The 16,831-nt window shown below is 40.7% G+C and overlaps 1 protein-coding gene across 3 annotated transcripts in view; it reads right to left on the reverse strand.

The window, feature by feature from the left end:
• Positions 1-16,831, reverse strand: part of LOC131086579 (VPS10 domain-containing receptor SorCS1) — a 257,794-nt gene that overhangs the window by 65,068 nt on the left and 175,895 nt on the right. For all 3 annotated transcript variants that reach the window (XM_058029651.1, XM_058029653.1, XM_058029652.1), the window contains exons 6-8: positions 11,690-11,754; positions 4,753-4,871; positions 2,480-2,569 (exon numbers count right to left, since the gene is read on the reverse strand). In XM_058029651.1, coding sequence (XP_057885634.1) covers positions 2,480-2,569; positions 4,753-4,871; positions 11,690-11,754 — 274 coding nt within the window. The remainder of the gene's footprint in view (positions 1-2,479; positions 2,570-4,752; positions 4,872-11,689; positions 11,755-16,831) is intronic.

Consider the following 16,831-nt stretch of genomic DNA (forward strand, 5'->3'; position numbering starts at 1 on the left):
GGATGTGTAATACCAGTTTTATTCTGCCAGCTCAGTTGGTCAGAGCATGGGGCTAATAACAACAAGGTTGTGGGATCACTCCCCAGTGGGCTCTTCACTTAAGAGCTGGACTTGGTGGTCCTTGTGGGTCCCTTCCAACTCAGAATATTCTGTGAAATGTCTGTGAAGATGCTGGTTCTTGCCTTTGCCTTCTGTGAAATTACTGGGGCTGTCAGCTCTTTTAAGGTCTGTATTCTTATTTTTTTTTCGTTGTTATTTCTTCTTCCATCAGGATGTACATCCCGAGGTTGAAAGCAGGTGATGAATTCAAAACAGATGCACCCATCCCATCCCTATTCAACCCAATACCATTTAAGACAGGTGTTTTTAAAAGAGAAATTGCTTGACTTGCTTCAATATTCTCAAATGTCTGCCCAGTGCATTGGACTAAACTGGAGTAAATGCACCCTGTGTGCACTACAGTGTGTGATACAGCCCATATTGTAGTGCTGTGGTATGGAATAGGCAGCATCAACCCCCAGATCAACATCACTGCAACAATTAAGAGGTCTCAATAAAGTCTATTTACAGGGTTAACACAACCTGTATGCACATATGCAGGCATCTGCTTGAATGGAACAGAGTTTCAAGTTTATTTATTTAGGCTTTTAATCAAAGTAGCTACAAGGCTGCTAATGTCAACAAGAATAATATTTTAGTTTGATTTGCTGTAGGCCATCCTGCCTGAGCAGCAGCATCACCTGCCAAGGCTGCCTGCCATCACACGCCTCCAGCTCAGGAGGGGTGACACACAGAGACAAAAAGCTTGGTATTTCCATCTTCAATTCCAGAAGTCACTTAGTACTGTTTACCATATTTGGCCCCTCTTTCTTAGGCTGAAGGAGATGAAAGAGAATTTGGGCATAAAAGAAGCTGTATGTTCCAATTCCTTGAATAATATAACTCTCTGTGCATTTTTCATAAAAGTGACTATTTTGCTTTGATGGCAGCCTCCTAGACAGCCACAGCTCCGCTGCAGCTCCTTCCAAGCCAAACGCAGCTCTCCAGACTTTGAAGATATTCTGAGGTTGTGACAAAGCATCTTTCTTTGGGTCAAATTACATGAATATATTGCTCCAATTCCTGTTCTCCGGAACACATTGTAATTTAACTCTAGCACATTTTCCCTGGGCTTCCAGTGAATTCTTTGAGAAGGTGGACAAAAAATAAGTGTGGGCTAAAGGAAACAATAAGTTTAAAGCAAACAGCGTCTCTACAGATGGTCTGAATTGGCTGTAAATCACAATTTTTATTTGGCTTTTACAATAATCATGCTAAAATGCAGCTCTGTTGCTAAGGGCTCTTTCAAATAATACCTATTTAAATCTGATGTGGATTTACAGAGTATTTTCACTTGCTTCGGAAGGAAGTTTCAAAGTATCTTAAAATGTGGCTGAAAATTTTGAGGCAGACCACAGATCTCCTGTGTAAAAGCTAAGACCTCATTGCTTCTGGTGAGGTCCTCACTGTGCTGCAAGCTGGTTTCCAGTGCTGTGAACAGCAGTAAAGGCTCCAACAGCAGCCTAGGGAAGCTGAGGCACCAGAGGGCTGGGTTTGAACTGCAGTCTGTTTACATGAAGGTCACCCAGTCAATCCATGATCAACAGGTCTGCTGGGTTGAAGAATCAAAGACAGCCAGTTGTGAAATTAGCAAAGTTATCCCTTTGAACATTTCTACCACAAAATCTGACCTTGCTCTTTCTTTTTTTTTTCTTTTTTTCTTTTGACAATCCCTGCTTAGTTTCTGGGAATGCATTTGTCTTCTGATGTTAGACCTCCTATAGAATCCATAAGATCATTTGCTACCTTTCAGCTTAAATCTCACTTAAGACAGACTCTATCAAGAATGAAAAGGCCAAAAAAAAGAGGCCTCTTTCTTTGTTAAGAACCCATTAGGATACCAGCTGCAAATTGGTGGTTTCTTCAAAATGAAGCTAACATTTTACACAGGTCTTTCAAAAATTCAGCTTCAGAAGGCAGACATATCCTTTCAATCTCCAATGCTAATTCACCATTGTTAATTAGGCTGGAGACAGAGCAGGCACACAGAGACATCTTTCTGCTTGGTTCCCATTAAAATCTACTAATGAGGCAAAGCACAAAAAGCAACCCATACAAGACAGTGAGAGGAGAGGGGAATTTTAAGACCAAAAAAAAAAAAAAAGAGAGAATTCCCTCCAAAACTTAATTAATTAAGCATAAAGAAATTGTAATTAACGTGGGCTGTGGTATCTGTCAACATTTCACGCTCATGTCCTTGACTAGCCAAAGTGCTGACTTTTGGTTTTGGTCCTTTCTTGCTTGCAAAAGTTCTGCTAAGGAAGAATACTGTTTTCACTCACTACATATCATCTTGCAGTTACTTGTGTTGGACTCAGGATCCTCTGTGCAACCCAAATACCTGTAGATTCATATGGGGATTCTAGCAGCAGCAACCTACCTTGGGCAGGGAGTACTTTGGCAGCTTCATCTGTGCAAATGGGCTCCTCCTATAAGAAACGTAATAATGTGGTCTTCCTCCTGATGTCAGCTAGGAGAGAAGCAGGAAAGTTATCATCAGGTTTGGTTTTTTTTATTACCAGAAAGAATATCAAACAAAAGCTCTTAAGAGAAATACCACAGTGTGGTGGCAATCGCTTAAACTGCAGTGCTGTTACAGCTGAGGAATAAACATTGATCCAACTGACAGTGGCTGAAAAAGAAAACAAGAGGAATCCCATTTTCAGCAAAGAGAGACAAAGGCTAGAATCTCATGGGAAAACTTGTGAATAGTGAAGTCTTGACTTCAGCTGGGCCGTTATGTCACCTCCTGAGAGCATAGCTCTCCTGTGCCTTACAGAACACTCTCTGCTCTTTGCTATCTCTAGGCTGTTGATTACACCAGCACATTGGCAGACATGAGGCTTGATTTTTATTTCTACTTCCAGCTTTGGCTCCTGTGTGGCCCTGGACAAGCCATCACAGGTATCTGCTACGGGATCAGCTAAATATTCCCAGGTAGGGAGGGCAGGAGAAGCTCGGTCGATTTGGTATTATTGTGAATCTGGTCATATATTTAAGTGCATAAATACTGATGGCAGACCTTGAAAATGCTGGGTTAGAGCAATGAGAAATATCATTTTCTACCACCTATTAAAGGAGGGGAAAAGAAAGAAAAAAGCTGTCAATTTTTTCTGGCTTCCAGTGCTGCTGAAGTATAATCAATGTTTGTAAAGTACTTTGAAATCCTTGGATGAAAGATACTGAAGAACAAATATTCCAAGGGATTCTCTGTGCAGAACTTTGCTTTAATTGTTTGATACCTGAGCTTTTCTTTAGTAGTAAGTGTTTTAAAGTGCACTGCTGTAGTTTGAAATGCAAGCTACACAGAGGCCAGGTTCATATCAGATTAAGTAAAATAAGCACTATTTCTGATTTTAAAGCTCTTCAACATTTTTTTGAAGGGAACTGGGCAAAAGTTAGGGGAAGGAAGACCAGAAATATTTTTTAATGAGAGAGTGTGAGTTTGTAAATAAAACAAGTTTAGTGCAAAAATAAACTCCCATTCCTTTATCCTACTGCTTTTAAGCCTACTAATTAATTCCAAATGGCTTAGTTGCAGAAAAGCCAGATGGAGATCAAGGAACGAAGGGAAGGCTAGAAGGAGGGTGTTCATCCATTCCTCCAAGCACACACAGCCTGGCACAGGGTCATTCCTCCTCTGAAGAACAGAAGGGTAACACCAGCTCCAGCATCAGGCAGGATGGTAAAGAGAAACACTGCAGCTCCTGTGTCAGTCGAGGCACAAACACAGAGCCACTCTGGAGTGAGAGTGTGGCTGAACAGTGACACACACCCCTGTTTTCCCTGCCTCATAAACATTTCCCTTTTGCCTCAGACACACTAGGCAAAAAAGCTGTTCTGAAGCATACGTGCCAGATTTATTTGTGGATTATTTAGACTGGTGTTTAAGACTGAGTTTATTAACTGAAGCCAATTAGTAATCAACTAACCCAATGTAAAATATCAATTCCACTCACAAGCATGCTAAAATACAAACTGTCTGGAAGCCCAGTTTAGTGCTAGTGATCTCCAGCTCACCTCCACATTCCCTACAATTCTGTTGTTATTTTTCTCTTCTTCAGCTGATATTAAATGGACACTGGCAGCAGCCTAACGAAACTCACAGTGGTTCAAATCTATTCACCAGCTTTCACCTGGAACACAGCCTGGCTGAGCACATCCCATCTTCTGCCATTTCACTATAATCACAACTGAGGCATAACAATAAAGCCTGATTACTCCTTTGGTGCTTTCCCTGACTCCCTCCCTTCTTTCTTATTTCCCTCTTATACTGAAAAAAGCTTTGGTCTACTCCCTTGTAATAGCAGATGAGTGACACACACTTTCCAGCTGGGGGGTAAAAGCAGTAATTCCAGAGTGCTGATGAGATTGCAAGGAGTGGCACAGAGCACTCCAGCACACAGAGAACATACTTCAGGCAGGAACTCTATGGCCCTACAGCAATAGGAAACTAGAGCTTAAAGGAACACAGTTAGCATTGTATCAAACTGCTCCAACCCACTCAGTGCCTTTATGGATCCAGTGTTGTCTGAGCAGTTGCAAAATAACACACATGCACACACATGCAAAGGAATGCAAGAAAAAATAACAGAAGACAAAATAATGTAATATAAGGTAGTAGAACACATAAGAGAGGAGGGTGTTCTGCACCTGAACAAAGACATAATCACCCTGGACGATCAGGGAGTTATGGTCAATGTAGCCTGGAAAGGGTTTGCTGCGAGTGGCTTCACTGCAGTTCTGCATCTTGCAGGTGATGTATTGGGCATCTGAAAGGAAAAGAACAAAAACAATACACTTGAGATCCTGAGTGCAGATTCTTCCTACTGTCATAAACCTGTTTGCTGAGGTGGCACTTTTGCTTCCCAGATCCATCTGAAGTGAACTGACACCATCCATTCAACACCACAGAGCCCTTCTTTCCCCTACATCCTTCATAAATCCTTGATTACTTTCTTCCTTTAATATCCCTCCTTCTTTACCTGCCTCAACCTCTCATTATTTCTTTCATTCTGCCCTAGATCAGATATCAGAACTATACATTTTTACCAAGGGAGAACCTTCTGTGATGCACCTCTGTATTTCCTACCGCACTTACACTCTATAGAGTAATTCAGATCAACTTGGAAAGTACCTCAGACCAGCTTCTGTTCAGGGGTGTTACCTACTTTGCTGTTGACAGCATAGGTAGATGCACTCTGGGAGACCTGGGCAATCATTCCACACTCTCTTGTAACTAGAAGTCTTAGCAGTTTCAAATTAAATGGCTAAATACAGCCATCCATCTCACAGCCATGGCAGCCATCTCATCCACTGTCACTATGTGGGATGTCCCCACCTCCTATTCTGAAGCACTGCAAGGTGCCAATCTCATAATCTGTCACCTGAAGAAAAACAATTTACCCTAGAATACAGAACCAGATTCTCAGTTATCACAAAGTGCACTTTGTTTTATGCCAAAACTGAGCCACACAAGGAACAATTTTGGCTTTTTAACATTCATACTTACATGATAGAAACACTACATTGTATTTAATGTTAAAAGTACTTCTAATCATTTTCCTTGGAGAGACACAGCCCCTTCTTTGATATAATTACCACCTTGAGATCAGAGAAATAGCATTTTACACTGAAATAGAAATGGCTGGAATTTTACCAACTTATATTTAATCTTGGTTTTAATTAAAATCTATCATTTGACATTTCTTTCCTTGCTTCTAAGGGCTGTTGACTTCTGCTGGAAGCAGACATGCAGGGTTAACGAACCTTCAGGAAAGTTCAGTGAAGGATGATTTTTTTTCTCCAGCATTTGCAGGGTTCTTGGAATATATAAAGTGCTATGTATTATTAGTTGCTGCTGTTTATAACATTTTATGCTTTCGCAGCTCGCTGCAAAGCATTAATGAGCACAGCCGGGGCAGCATGATCGAAATGTATTTCCCTTCAGAGGGACATGATTTTTTCCACATTAGCCACGAGAGGGCAGGGAACGACATACTTCCCAGTCTGCTCGTTCCTGTGAGCTCAGGAAAGTTCCCTTTCAGAGCCTTTCAGCCCTCTGCAGCCAGGAAAAGGGGACAGGGGGACACAGTCTCTCCACCACCCAGCAGTGCTGTGTGGTCAGCATGTCCCCTTCTTGCCCTAACAGTGCTGAAAGGTCTCTATAGGATCTCAGAACTTTCTCTTCTCCAGGCTGAGCAAGCCCAGCTGTGTCAGCCTCACATGCAGATGTGTTTCAGCCCTTGATCAACTTTGTGGCCTCCTCTGGACTTTCTCTAACAGGTCCACAGCTCTCCTGAGCTGAGGGCTCCAGAGCTGCACACAGAACTCCAGGAGGGGTCTCCCACTCTGCCTCAACAAAGCTCCCGAGTGAAATATGTGCCAATCCTGAGCTCAGCAAAGCAGCCTCAGTTGAAATGGTGCTACTGCCACCTGAGCTGTAAAAAGTCTGGGGGATTAAGGAATCTCCTCCACAAGAGATTTTAAAGAGCAGGTCAGGTTGACATCCATTAGAGGAGACTGAGGTTTTTTGGATTGTGCTTTAATGGAGGAAGGGGGACTATCCCTATTTCTGCTGTGATCACAGGAGTCTGTGCAGCAGTGATTGTATCATTGATGAAGATTTACTAAGGCAATTCCTGTGAACTTTTACAGTGCAATTCTCCGTGGCTTCAATTCTAAAATGCCAGTAATAACTACTAAAGGGCAGAGCACTGAAATTGCTTAAGCTAATCTCCCAAACAGCCAAACACTGAGATGTGCACAACAGGAAAAGCTCGTTTTGCTACAGGAGACAGAGAGAAAGAAGGAGAAGCAGACTTCTTGCAGTGCCTGGTTCTCACTTTTTTTCCTAGGGGAAGATTTTCTGTGTTCACATTAACTTAAGGATTTTTTCCATTTCATTCTCGCGGACATTTCATGTGACTTCATTGGCAGAGGTTTGTAATTTAGCATTAATTAATGTCAATTAATGTATTCAGTTGCTAAGCTCTGGAATTAATTTCATTAGTTTTCTCGCACAGATGTTTTCCCTGCCATAGGTAATTAGGACATTATGCTTTTCATTTCCAGAACCCTCACCTCCAACAACAGCTGCTGTTTTTAATATACAACAACAAAGTCACACTGTGCCTAGACAGAACATAGCAACTCCCAGCTCTTACACCCCCAGATGCATTCATTTTTGACAGGTTTAGACACCCAGAGTAGGAATCTTCTCAGGGAACGGCAGCTATTTCTAAAGAGGAAGCAAGAAAAGTCACAGAACATAGCGGTGGAGACATCTTGTAAGGGAAATCTCTGACAAAACTTCTGTTGCAGTGGTGAAAAAGAATTGCAAAAGCTAACACAGAAAATGTTAAGAGCCAGGGGGACCCTGTGCCATGAAATATTTTACTTTTTCCATTTAGCTTGAGCACCATGCTTGTATGTTCCCAATGCAAATGGATCCAACCTGTCCCAGAGACATTTCTTGGCTCAGCTGGTGGAGAAGGAAGGTTATTGGTGGTTACTGGAGGCTGGTTGGCCTTTGAAAAGGTAAACAGGAGAGTTTTATATCCCTTCCTAAAGTAGTGGGACTATCCTATTCTTCAGGATATTTTGTTGACAAGTGCTTTTTTTGGATTAAATATCATCCACTGCTTCCTAGTGTAAGCTTGCAGTTATGTCTTCTCAAAACCTTATCAGATCACAGAGTCAGAGAAAATGGTCACTCTACTCTGCAAATGCATAATTTATATTTTTCTTGTCTTTAGTTCACTGAGGAACGTGTCTTTTCCTCTATCACTTAGTCCACTGGGGACAAATCAGGAGTTTTATACAATGTAGTAAATTATCTGTTTCTCTCACAGATTTTCTGTGGAGCATCCCAGCTCATTACTGAGCAACTCAGACATTAGGGACAGTTTCTGCTTTTGAAGCATGACTGGCATCCTGTAACTAATGACTCATAAGAACATGGTAGTGACATATGTCACTGAAAGACCCAGGCCTGCAACCCTTCTCCCTCAGTGACTAATAAAACAAGTCTAGGTTGCCTTGGCAGGGCAGGTACATCTTCAGCATTCACAACCTCCCATGGCAATGAATTCCACAGTTTAAATAAATGTTCTCCTGTACTTTAATCTTTTGGTTTTTTGAGAAACACATGAAATGACTGTTCTTTATCCATTTCCATCTGGTCTAAACGTTGATTTTTGAAACATGCATGGTATGGGAATATGCTCAGGACTCAGCAACTGCAAAGCAATTAACCAGTAATGAAGATCAGTGAAACGAAACCATCCCATTTACTAACTATTCACAAATCTGGTTTTATCCTGCTGCTACTCTTTCTTCATTGCATGTTAGCATCAAAAATCTTTCTTTACACAGGGAAGTATATCCTCCACCATTTCTGGGATAAAACTATAATGAGAAAAACTAACAGATGTCCTTCTCCAGGACAAATACTAATCGTGATCAAGAAAAAAAACCTAATTACAACCAGGAAAAGGAAAAAAAAATCACTGCACAGGTTTAGGGGACTAGGGGAATTAATTCACCACTGTAGCTATGTTAGGAAAAGACTGCCAGGCTAGGCTGCCTACTCATTTTTTTCCACAACAGTGATTGTTTTATCCTTCCCAGCAATTTCCTGTGAAAACAGAAATTAAGGTACTAGTGCAACTTTTGATTCAGGCACTTTTGGCCAGATGCTCAGTCCCTGTGGATCAGCAAGCAGAACATGTCTGCTGGCCCCAGGTGAGACTTTGGTCTTAACCTGCATCACAGCAGCACCTAAATTATCTTTCAGTAGGAAAAGCTGCTATGTAAATCAGGACAGCAGAAGAAAAGCAAAGGAAACAAAACCACTTTTTAAATATCAGGAGCTCTCTAAATCTTTGCCAGCACATTAGAAAATCCCTTAGCTTCTTTCATCCATACTTTAAAAAAAATTAAAAACTTTACTCTAAATAAATTGGTCTCTTATCTACAAAAGCAAAGGTATGGCTCACAAATGTAATAGTTGTTTTACTGTCTACAGAAGCTGTCATTCAGACATCCCCTGAGTCAGTTTTGCCATTCTCTGGAGGGCCACTGGGTACCCAGTTAGTTTCCAAGTGCCTTGTAGGAATCCATCTTTCTAATTTGCACCAACAGTCTGGATTTCTCAGTAGGCACTACCTGAATAAAAATTACCTCCCATTTAATTAGCTTGAATCAGGCCTTACTGGGATAACCCTACCAAGCTCAAATCAGATAAGCCTGTTAATTTTAGGATCCTGTGTATCCTTCACAAACCTGAACCCCTATGTGTCATTAAGTTTATACCTTCTGAAAGCACTTTAGGATGCATTTGAACAAACCCAGATTTAACTTCCACCATCACCCTGCCCGCTGTTTGTGGTGGTGAATGTAACAAAGAGAAGCTTATCGTGTGATTAAGAACCAGAGGGGATTAATTGTCTTACTGGGGTGTTGCCCTGAAGCCAGACCAAAAAAAAAAAAAAAAATCACAATTCCTGCTGACTTTGCTGGCTTGCCTTTGATCCTGTTCCAAAATCAAAGTGAAACACCAGGGACACCCAAGCGTACAAATGGAAATGTGAGATAACATTCACATGAACTTCTTCCAACAAGAAAAATCAGTTTTACCACCATGCTTTCAGCCCCAGATTGATATGGATTGGGCCTGAAGCCTTTGAAAAATAAACAAAAGCATCACATTCCACAAGATGAAATTTTGCATGGTGCTCTCCAAAACTTACACAACAGGATGAAAACCATAAAAGGCAGCGATTAGCCCTGCAAATCTGTCTCCACCAATAGAAATAAACTGAGCAGGCTGTACTCAGCTTGCTCATCATTACCTGCACCCTACTTTGATGAGACACAGTGTGTTCCAGATATCTTTTCTGGAACCCCAAGGGGGTGAAAAAAACCAAAAAAGTAGGGAGAGCGCAAGAAGAAGATTGCTAGCCAGATCCTCGGCAGGTGTAAATCAATGCCACTGAAGTTGTACTGATTTATGCCTGCTGAGGAACTCTTGTTTTGGTCCTTGCAAACATTTTACATCATGTACATAAGCACAATAAATTAAGTGCACAGAGAGACCATAATCAGAGAGCAGAGATAGAGAGTTACTGGTGTTCTAGCAAGGAGAGCCCAGCACTCAGGATGTTCTCTGCCCACTGGGAGATGAATGTCCCTCAAATGCATCACAACTCCCTAAACAACACGTGTAGTGCTTCATCTCATCAACTTTAATGACTTCTAACAGCAGTGTTTTGTGCTGAAATAGATGCTGCCCTGTTAGAATATTTCCTTTTAGCATGCCCCAAGAAATAGAAAGCCTCATGTTCCCAGACTTGCTGCCACATCAAGTAAGTGAAATTGAGAGGAGAAATAATAATCATAGATCACAAATGATAAGAAATAGAGATAATACATTCTTTCACTGTCACTAATCCTACATCTCTTGAAATGAAAAGACCTTTAAAACTTTATGGTTTCTATCACAACTATCAAAATTCATATTCCAAAAAAGTTCTCTTTCCAGTTAAATTTCCTAAGTTAAAAACCAGAATACCTTACAATTAAATTTTCAGATATTTTTTAATTTTCCAATGACAAAATGCACATCTTAAATGGCATCACTACATTTGAGGGTACAATTCAAGGGGGAACTTTATCAATTTAAAAAGTAAGTAATTGAAGGCATTATAAATACTTCTGTACTGCAAATGGTAAAAACCTTCCTGTTATGTTGCAGGAAAACTGCTATTTACTGAGGAAACAATATGGAATTAAAATGACTGGATCTCTGGCAGCTGGGCATTCAGTGTGATGCCTGCCTGAGGCAATTCAGTGTTGTGGAAAAGAAATCCATGGAGAAAGATCTGCAAAGGCAGTGGAGCTCAAAGATAAACCTGAGAAAGCCTGGATGGGAGGAGAAAAGGCCAGCAGGGGGCTGAGTGTGCCTGAGAGAATTTACAGCCAATTAGGAAAATATTTTGGAGTTGCAGGTAAAGGAGGCTCCTGGAATAGGAAAAAAAAACCCAAAAAACACCTCAAGAGGCAAAGCAGGGAAAGGAGCTGATGAAAGTGAAGGACAATGTCAGGACATGCAGTATCAGTGAAGAGCACACTCTGACTGGTCATTAAAAGGTTTCTAATTGGGTCTTTTCAAAGGTAGCACCTAAGGCAGAGTATCCCAGGTCTGCTAAAACTATGAAGCTATGAACAAGGTAATGCTATGTACTGTGTGAACAAATAGCAGCTAGACTTCATGACCCAGGAACTTCTCTTCAGTGTCATGTTCCCATCAATAAAAACCACGTAAGAAGAAATAAAAGTGTTGTGTGCAGTAACTCGAGTTACTGCTTATCACCTATTCCTCCTTACCATGTTCACAGCCTGGTTAACCCAACTTTTTGCCTTGCTGGAAAGGCTTCTCTTCTGACAGACCTAAATTGGAACAGCCAAACTCCTTGTACTACATGAGTGAATCACTAAAAGAAGTGAGATTTCTACTGTTGTGTTGTGTGGTTACAAGAATATGAGGAGTGCCCAGAATACCACAATATTTGGAAGCTGATGTACTTACAGCCATCCACTGTCCTTGCCTCCAGGTGCACGAGGTCAGGCTCTCTTCCATTCCCCATCATAGACCTGTAAAAGGCAGATTGAGACAAGGGCATTAAAAACAACATATACCATGAATTTCTGAGATATTGCTTTCAAAGGAGATACTGTTTAGCTGGACATAAAATCATACTCACAAATAAAAACTGATAATTTTGAAATAGTTTTGGAGTTTTTTCCTATTATGAACTTGAATATTTTAAAGAAATTCTACTATTTTATCTAATAAATGCCATTGTACTTATGAGTTCTTTATTTCTAACCCCTTTACTTAGCTTCTTTCCACCTGGAGATTCATTCCTGTTCTTGTTGGCACATGAAATTTTGATGTTTCTCCTTGTTTGGTCAGAAGGATGTGTTTCAGTTCATGGTGGAATACAGAAGACTTTAATTGATGGGATAATAGTATTTGCCAGCATACTAATTATAGCTGTTCCTTTATATTGGACATTTTATGCACATTTGCTTAATTGACACTCTTAATGATCAATGTTCCCTCATTAATTAAGAAGTTTTAAAACCTCATTTTATCCTGAGACATTTTATCACTTCTGATCTAATAAAAACAGTATTCCATTAATAAAAGTGTCACATTGGAAATCACTGTTTGTTCCCTCTGAATTACCAAGTAACAAAGTAAAGGCATTGAGCACTGCAAATAAGGAGTTTATGGAATTAAACTTCACTTCCATTGTTGAGGTTCCCCTGGACTGGCACTGGTGGCCTCATCAACTCCCTGGAAGATTCCAAATGGGCAGTGGTTTGATGGAGAGCCTGAATGATGCACGACTGCTCTCGGTGCCAATCCCACTGTAGAGCTGCCTCAGCAGCATCTCTGACAACCTGCCTTGTTTCTGGTCTTGATCCTATCACCCAAGTCACAATCTTGGATTAAAGCTGAGGGTTAAACAACCAGTTTCTTGTCAGCTGCCTGACCTCCTAGTTAATAGAAGCATGAGGGAACACACACATTCATTTCCAGTGATAGAAAAATTAGATGTTCTCTTCAAACCCTCATTATTTTTCAGGAAATCAGAAGAGAGATTCAAACAGTGATTTAGACCTTAATTCAGGTCCCACTGACTGCAATCAGAGGCACCTCCAGTACTTAATCATCATGTGCATTAACTAATAACTATTATAAAAATGTTAACAAGACTGTGTCCTGATTAATCCTTACCTTTGCTTGACAAAATATATAGCAATTCACTAGCTGGAAAAGGTTCCGTTCTCCTTTGTTGGGGACTGAAGTTCAGAAAATACTCTGAACCAGCATTGCTTTTACCTCTTCTCCATTTTTAATAAAGTTTATGGCAAGGTGTTATTTCCTTAAACATCCAACTTCCACTTAAAATCTCTGCTTCCTGACAATTGACACCAAGTGAGGGGGGAAGGAAGCACTTTCCTAAAGGCATTTTTATTAGGCCTGCTATGATCAGCAGATTTAGGGCCAAAATGTGGGGCCTGCTCATTACAATTCAGTTCAAGATAGACAGATGCCAGTGACAAACAGCTCTAAAAAATCTGCACAAGGACAAAGCTAGCATAACTCCTCTTTATTCTTGTTTATTTAAGTGGGATTTAAATACTGGAACTGGAATATTGGAATAGCCCACCTGGAACTGAGCTATTGCAGAAAACACAGTTCAGCTTTGTCAGTCCATTCCTCCTCCTGACCTCACACACCTCCAGGGGATGTGAACTCTCCAAAGAAACAAGGAATCAATTCCACAAATTTGAATATTTTGCCTCTTAAGAGTGCAACGATGGTGCTCATCCAGCCAAGTACGTGAGTCTGCACTCAGGTGTTTTGTGAATTTCCTACTCACAATATTATTCTAACCCCAAGAGAAACACCTTTTGCATCTTCTCAGGCAAAGACAGCCAATTTTATGAGCCATTATTTACATCAAACTTTTAGGTGCCGTAAGAGCAGCATATAAAGATCTGGATCCCTCAAGCCCTGAAAATAATCACCTGCATATTACTTAGTCTCAGCCATTATTGGGACTGTAGTAGCTTCAGTTCAAGGTAGAATTAAACCATCAGTTGTCCCAAGGGGGCACAGAACAAGGCCAGCTGAAACAAGCTGGTGACAAACCTCCAGGACTTCCTTTCTTCTGATGTCTCCTAACCCCTGCACCTTAGGAATGTGATGACAAAGATGAAAAGTAAGGTCCAGAGGAGGAAATTCATAAAGTCAAAGAGGCCATCTGGGGTATGGTCAAGAGCCATATCCATGACTTCCTATCTGCCAGGTCTTTCTCCCTACATTAGAAAGTACACATTTCATTGCTTTGATATACAACTGGCTTTATTTGTGACAGCACAAGGTCATGGTCAGGCCCATAATATTAAATGCCAACATGAAAAATCAGTTGTAAAGAACATGAAAAATACAAATACACATCTGTTCAAATAATTATTAACTGAACAGAGCTGACAGACAGAAACATATCAGTTCCATCTGGATTCTGCTGAGAGCTTACTGACCAGCATTTTCGTAATGTCACATTTTTTGGATCAGGCTGTCTTGTTCCATGGTAGCCCTAGGCTATTTCGTTATACATCTCTCCATACCACCTGAAAAGCCACATAAAGCAATATTCATCTTACCCAGCTGTACATCACAGATGTACAGCTTTAACTAATCACACTCAGCTCTCTTTGCAGGCAGAGAGATGAAACAGGCAGTTTTCACTCTGGATCAGCTGAACAGTGTTAGATACGACTTTGTGAGAATTTATCCTAGAAAGGCCTGTTTCTCTCCATTGAATTTAAGATGTCTGGACACCCACACTACAGACACTCACATGTGATCACATAAAGGTCCCAAAGTACGAAACACAACAGACCTGAAATATGTTTAATATCTAATTTTAAAAACACAAATTACAGATGAAATATGGATTGCAATTAAAGGGGTAATTGAATGTCCTGAGCAGTCCTTTTTCTGAGAAATGTTTTATATAGCTTACATCAACCTTATTATTTACTCTAGAACATATAAAAGCCTAGGAGACATTCAGAAATGTAATGTTGACCACAGTGAGCGTATACAGGAGATAAATATCGTGCTTTTGGTTGTGCAGCCCCTGAGAACACGCTCTCTCTAGGAAGACAGACATATCCTTTCACATCCATAGGACAATCTGTTCCTAAAGCATCTACTGGAAAAAAGGTGCTAGGAACTGTAGGATGTATATCAGAATTCCTGAATTTTCAGTATGTCAACCAAATCAATCACAACACTACCAAGCATCCAGCTAGTCTATCAGAGGGTTTTCTTGTCTCCTTCATGGCTGGGGAAAAAACCAAAAGCATTATCCTTAGAAGCTGAGAAAGTCAATGTACTTCTACAAGACTGAGTATTAAGTAACAGTTTTAAACCCATGGTGTCAATATGAAAAAAGAATGAATAACTGATTACAAAGAAATTCCATTTCTGACCAGACTGGAAGGTTCTTAAACCAAAGACAGGATGATCAAAAAAAACCAAGCTTCACATGTGGAAGAAGGAAACTACATGCTGGATGGGCCCAGGAGAGCACCAAAGCCTCCAACTCAGTGTTTGTAACTTAATGCAAGTGCCCACTGTACCTCATTATCTTGTGTGCACATGGTCAGTGCAACATGGGCAATGTACTGCTTCCCAAGGTAGATGAGGAACAGCGCTGTGTGCTCAACAGCTGATAAACCAAGCACCCTACAAAGAACAGGGGAACACATCAACAACATTCTGGGACCCCCTCTGCTACTGACTTCTCTCAGAAATCTCTCTAAAAACAAACAATAGTCCCAAATTAGCCATTCCCTGTTCTGAGCAACTTCTGTTCTCTATGCTGGCAGTGCTTTCTTCTCATATTTCTCAAACCCATTCTTCCCTTTCAGCATCTGCTCTCAAAGACCAAACACTCATATACCCACAAACTTTTCTTCTTGCCTCAGTCTATGTTTTCACTTTGTGGTAAAATGCCAGCATGTCCTTTGTCCGTCCCTTTAATCTCAGGCTTTCTGTAATACTCCCAGAAACTTTAGGACAACGGGGATATCCTTGCAAGGCTTACTGTTGAATGGTGCTTATTGTATTTTTGTGATTAACTTCAAGTGTTTTGTTGGTATAATTGTCTGGATGTTTTAAAAAAAGAAAAAGGAAAAGAAAAAGAAAAAAAAATCTTTTGGGAAAAGGAGGATTTAGAAAAGCCAAAGAGAGTGCAAGGCAGTGACCCCACTGCCTTTACACTGAAGATGCTTACATTTTGAAAAATTTAGGACCCCCACGGTCCTATTACAAAGTTGCTTCCTAAAATTTTAATCACTATCAAGCCTGCTAAGTAGTTATCTGCACTTGAGAGCCTCACAAATCGATAGCACTGGCTGCAGCACAGTAATTGCTCTGAATGCAGATTCCGCATCCACCGTGAGAAGCGGCACAGGGAAAAGACCCCAAATCATCCCCTGGTTTGGAACTAGGCTGAACTAAACAAAAGCAGTCTGGCACTGCCCATAGCACAGTAAATGCTAGTTGGCATATTTCTGCAGTGACCAACCCCTTGCCATCTTCTCTGTCTGAAACATTTCTAAAACCTTGGCTTCCTTGGCCCGTCAGCTCCTCTGAGCCAAGAAAATTCAATAGAGACCCTGTTATCCTGGGGTTTCCACCTCTTCTATCTTTTTTCACTTCTAGGGACAAAAGCAATTGTTTATGGATGCTGGGAACTGATGAGGCTTGCAATGCAGTCAGACCACTCAGAACTGCAAAAAGGCATCATTGTGAAGAAAGCAAAAGCTTCTACTTGCTGCACCTAATTTCAAACTACCATTTTTTCATAAACAATGAACTCAAAACACCAGACAATAAGGGCTGCGTCTCAAGGGTTTGTGCATTCTGGAAAGCAGCTTTGGGTGCCTTTGGTTCTGGATGCTTGACTTCAGACACAGACACACTGTATCTGGGACTATATACACAAGAAACTCAATGGCAATCTTTTCATATGTATTTCTTGTATCATACATGCTCACAGCAGCCAAGATCAAACATCTTTTAAGACAGGCAGTAGCAGACATTGTTATTTTACAGGATCTTTGATGCAAATGGCCCAGA

This window comes from Melospiza georgiana, chromosome 8, assembly GCF_028018845.1.
Source record: "Melospiza georgiana isolate bMelGeo1 chromosome 8, bMelGeo1.pri, whole genome shotgun sequence".
NCBI lineage: Eukaryota > Metazoa > Chordata > Aves > Passeriformes > Passerellidae > Melospiza > Melospiza georgiana.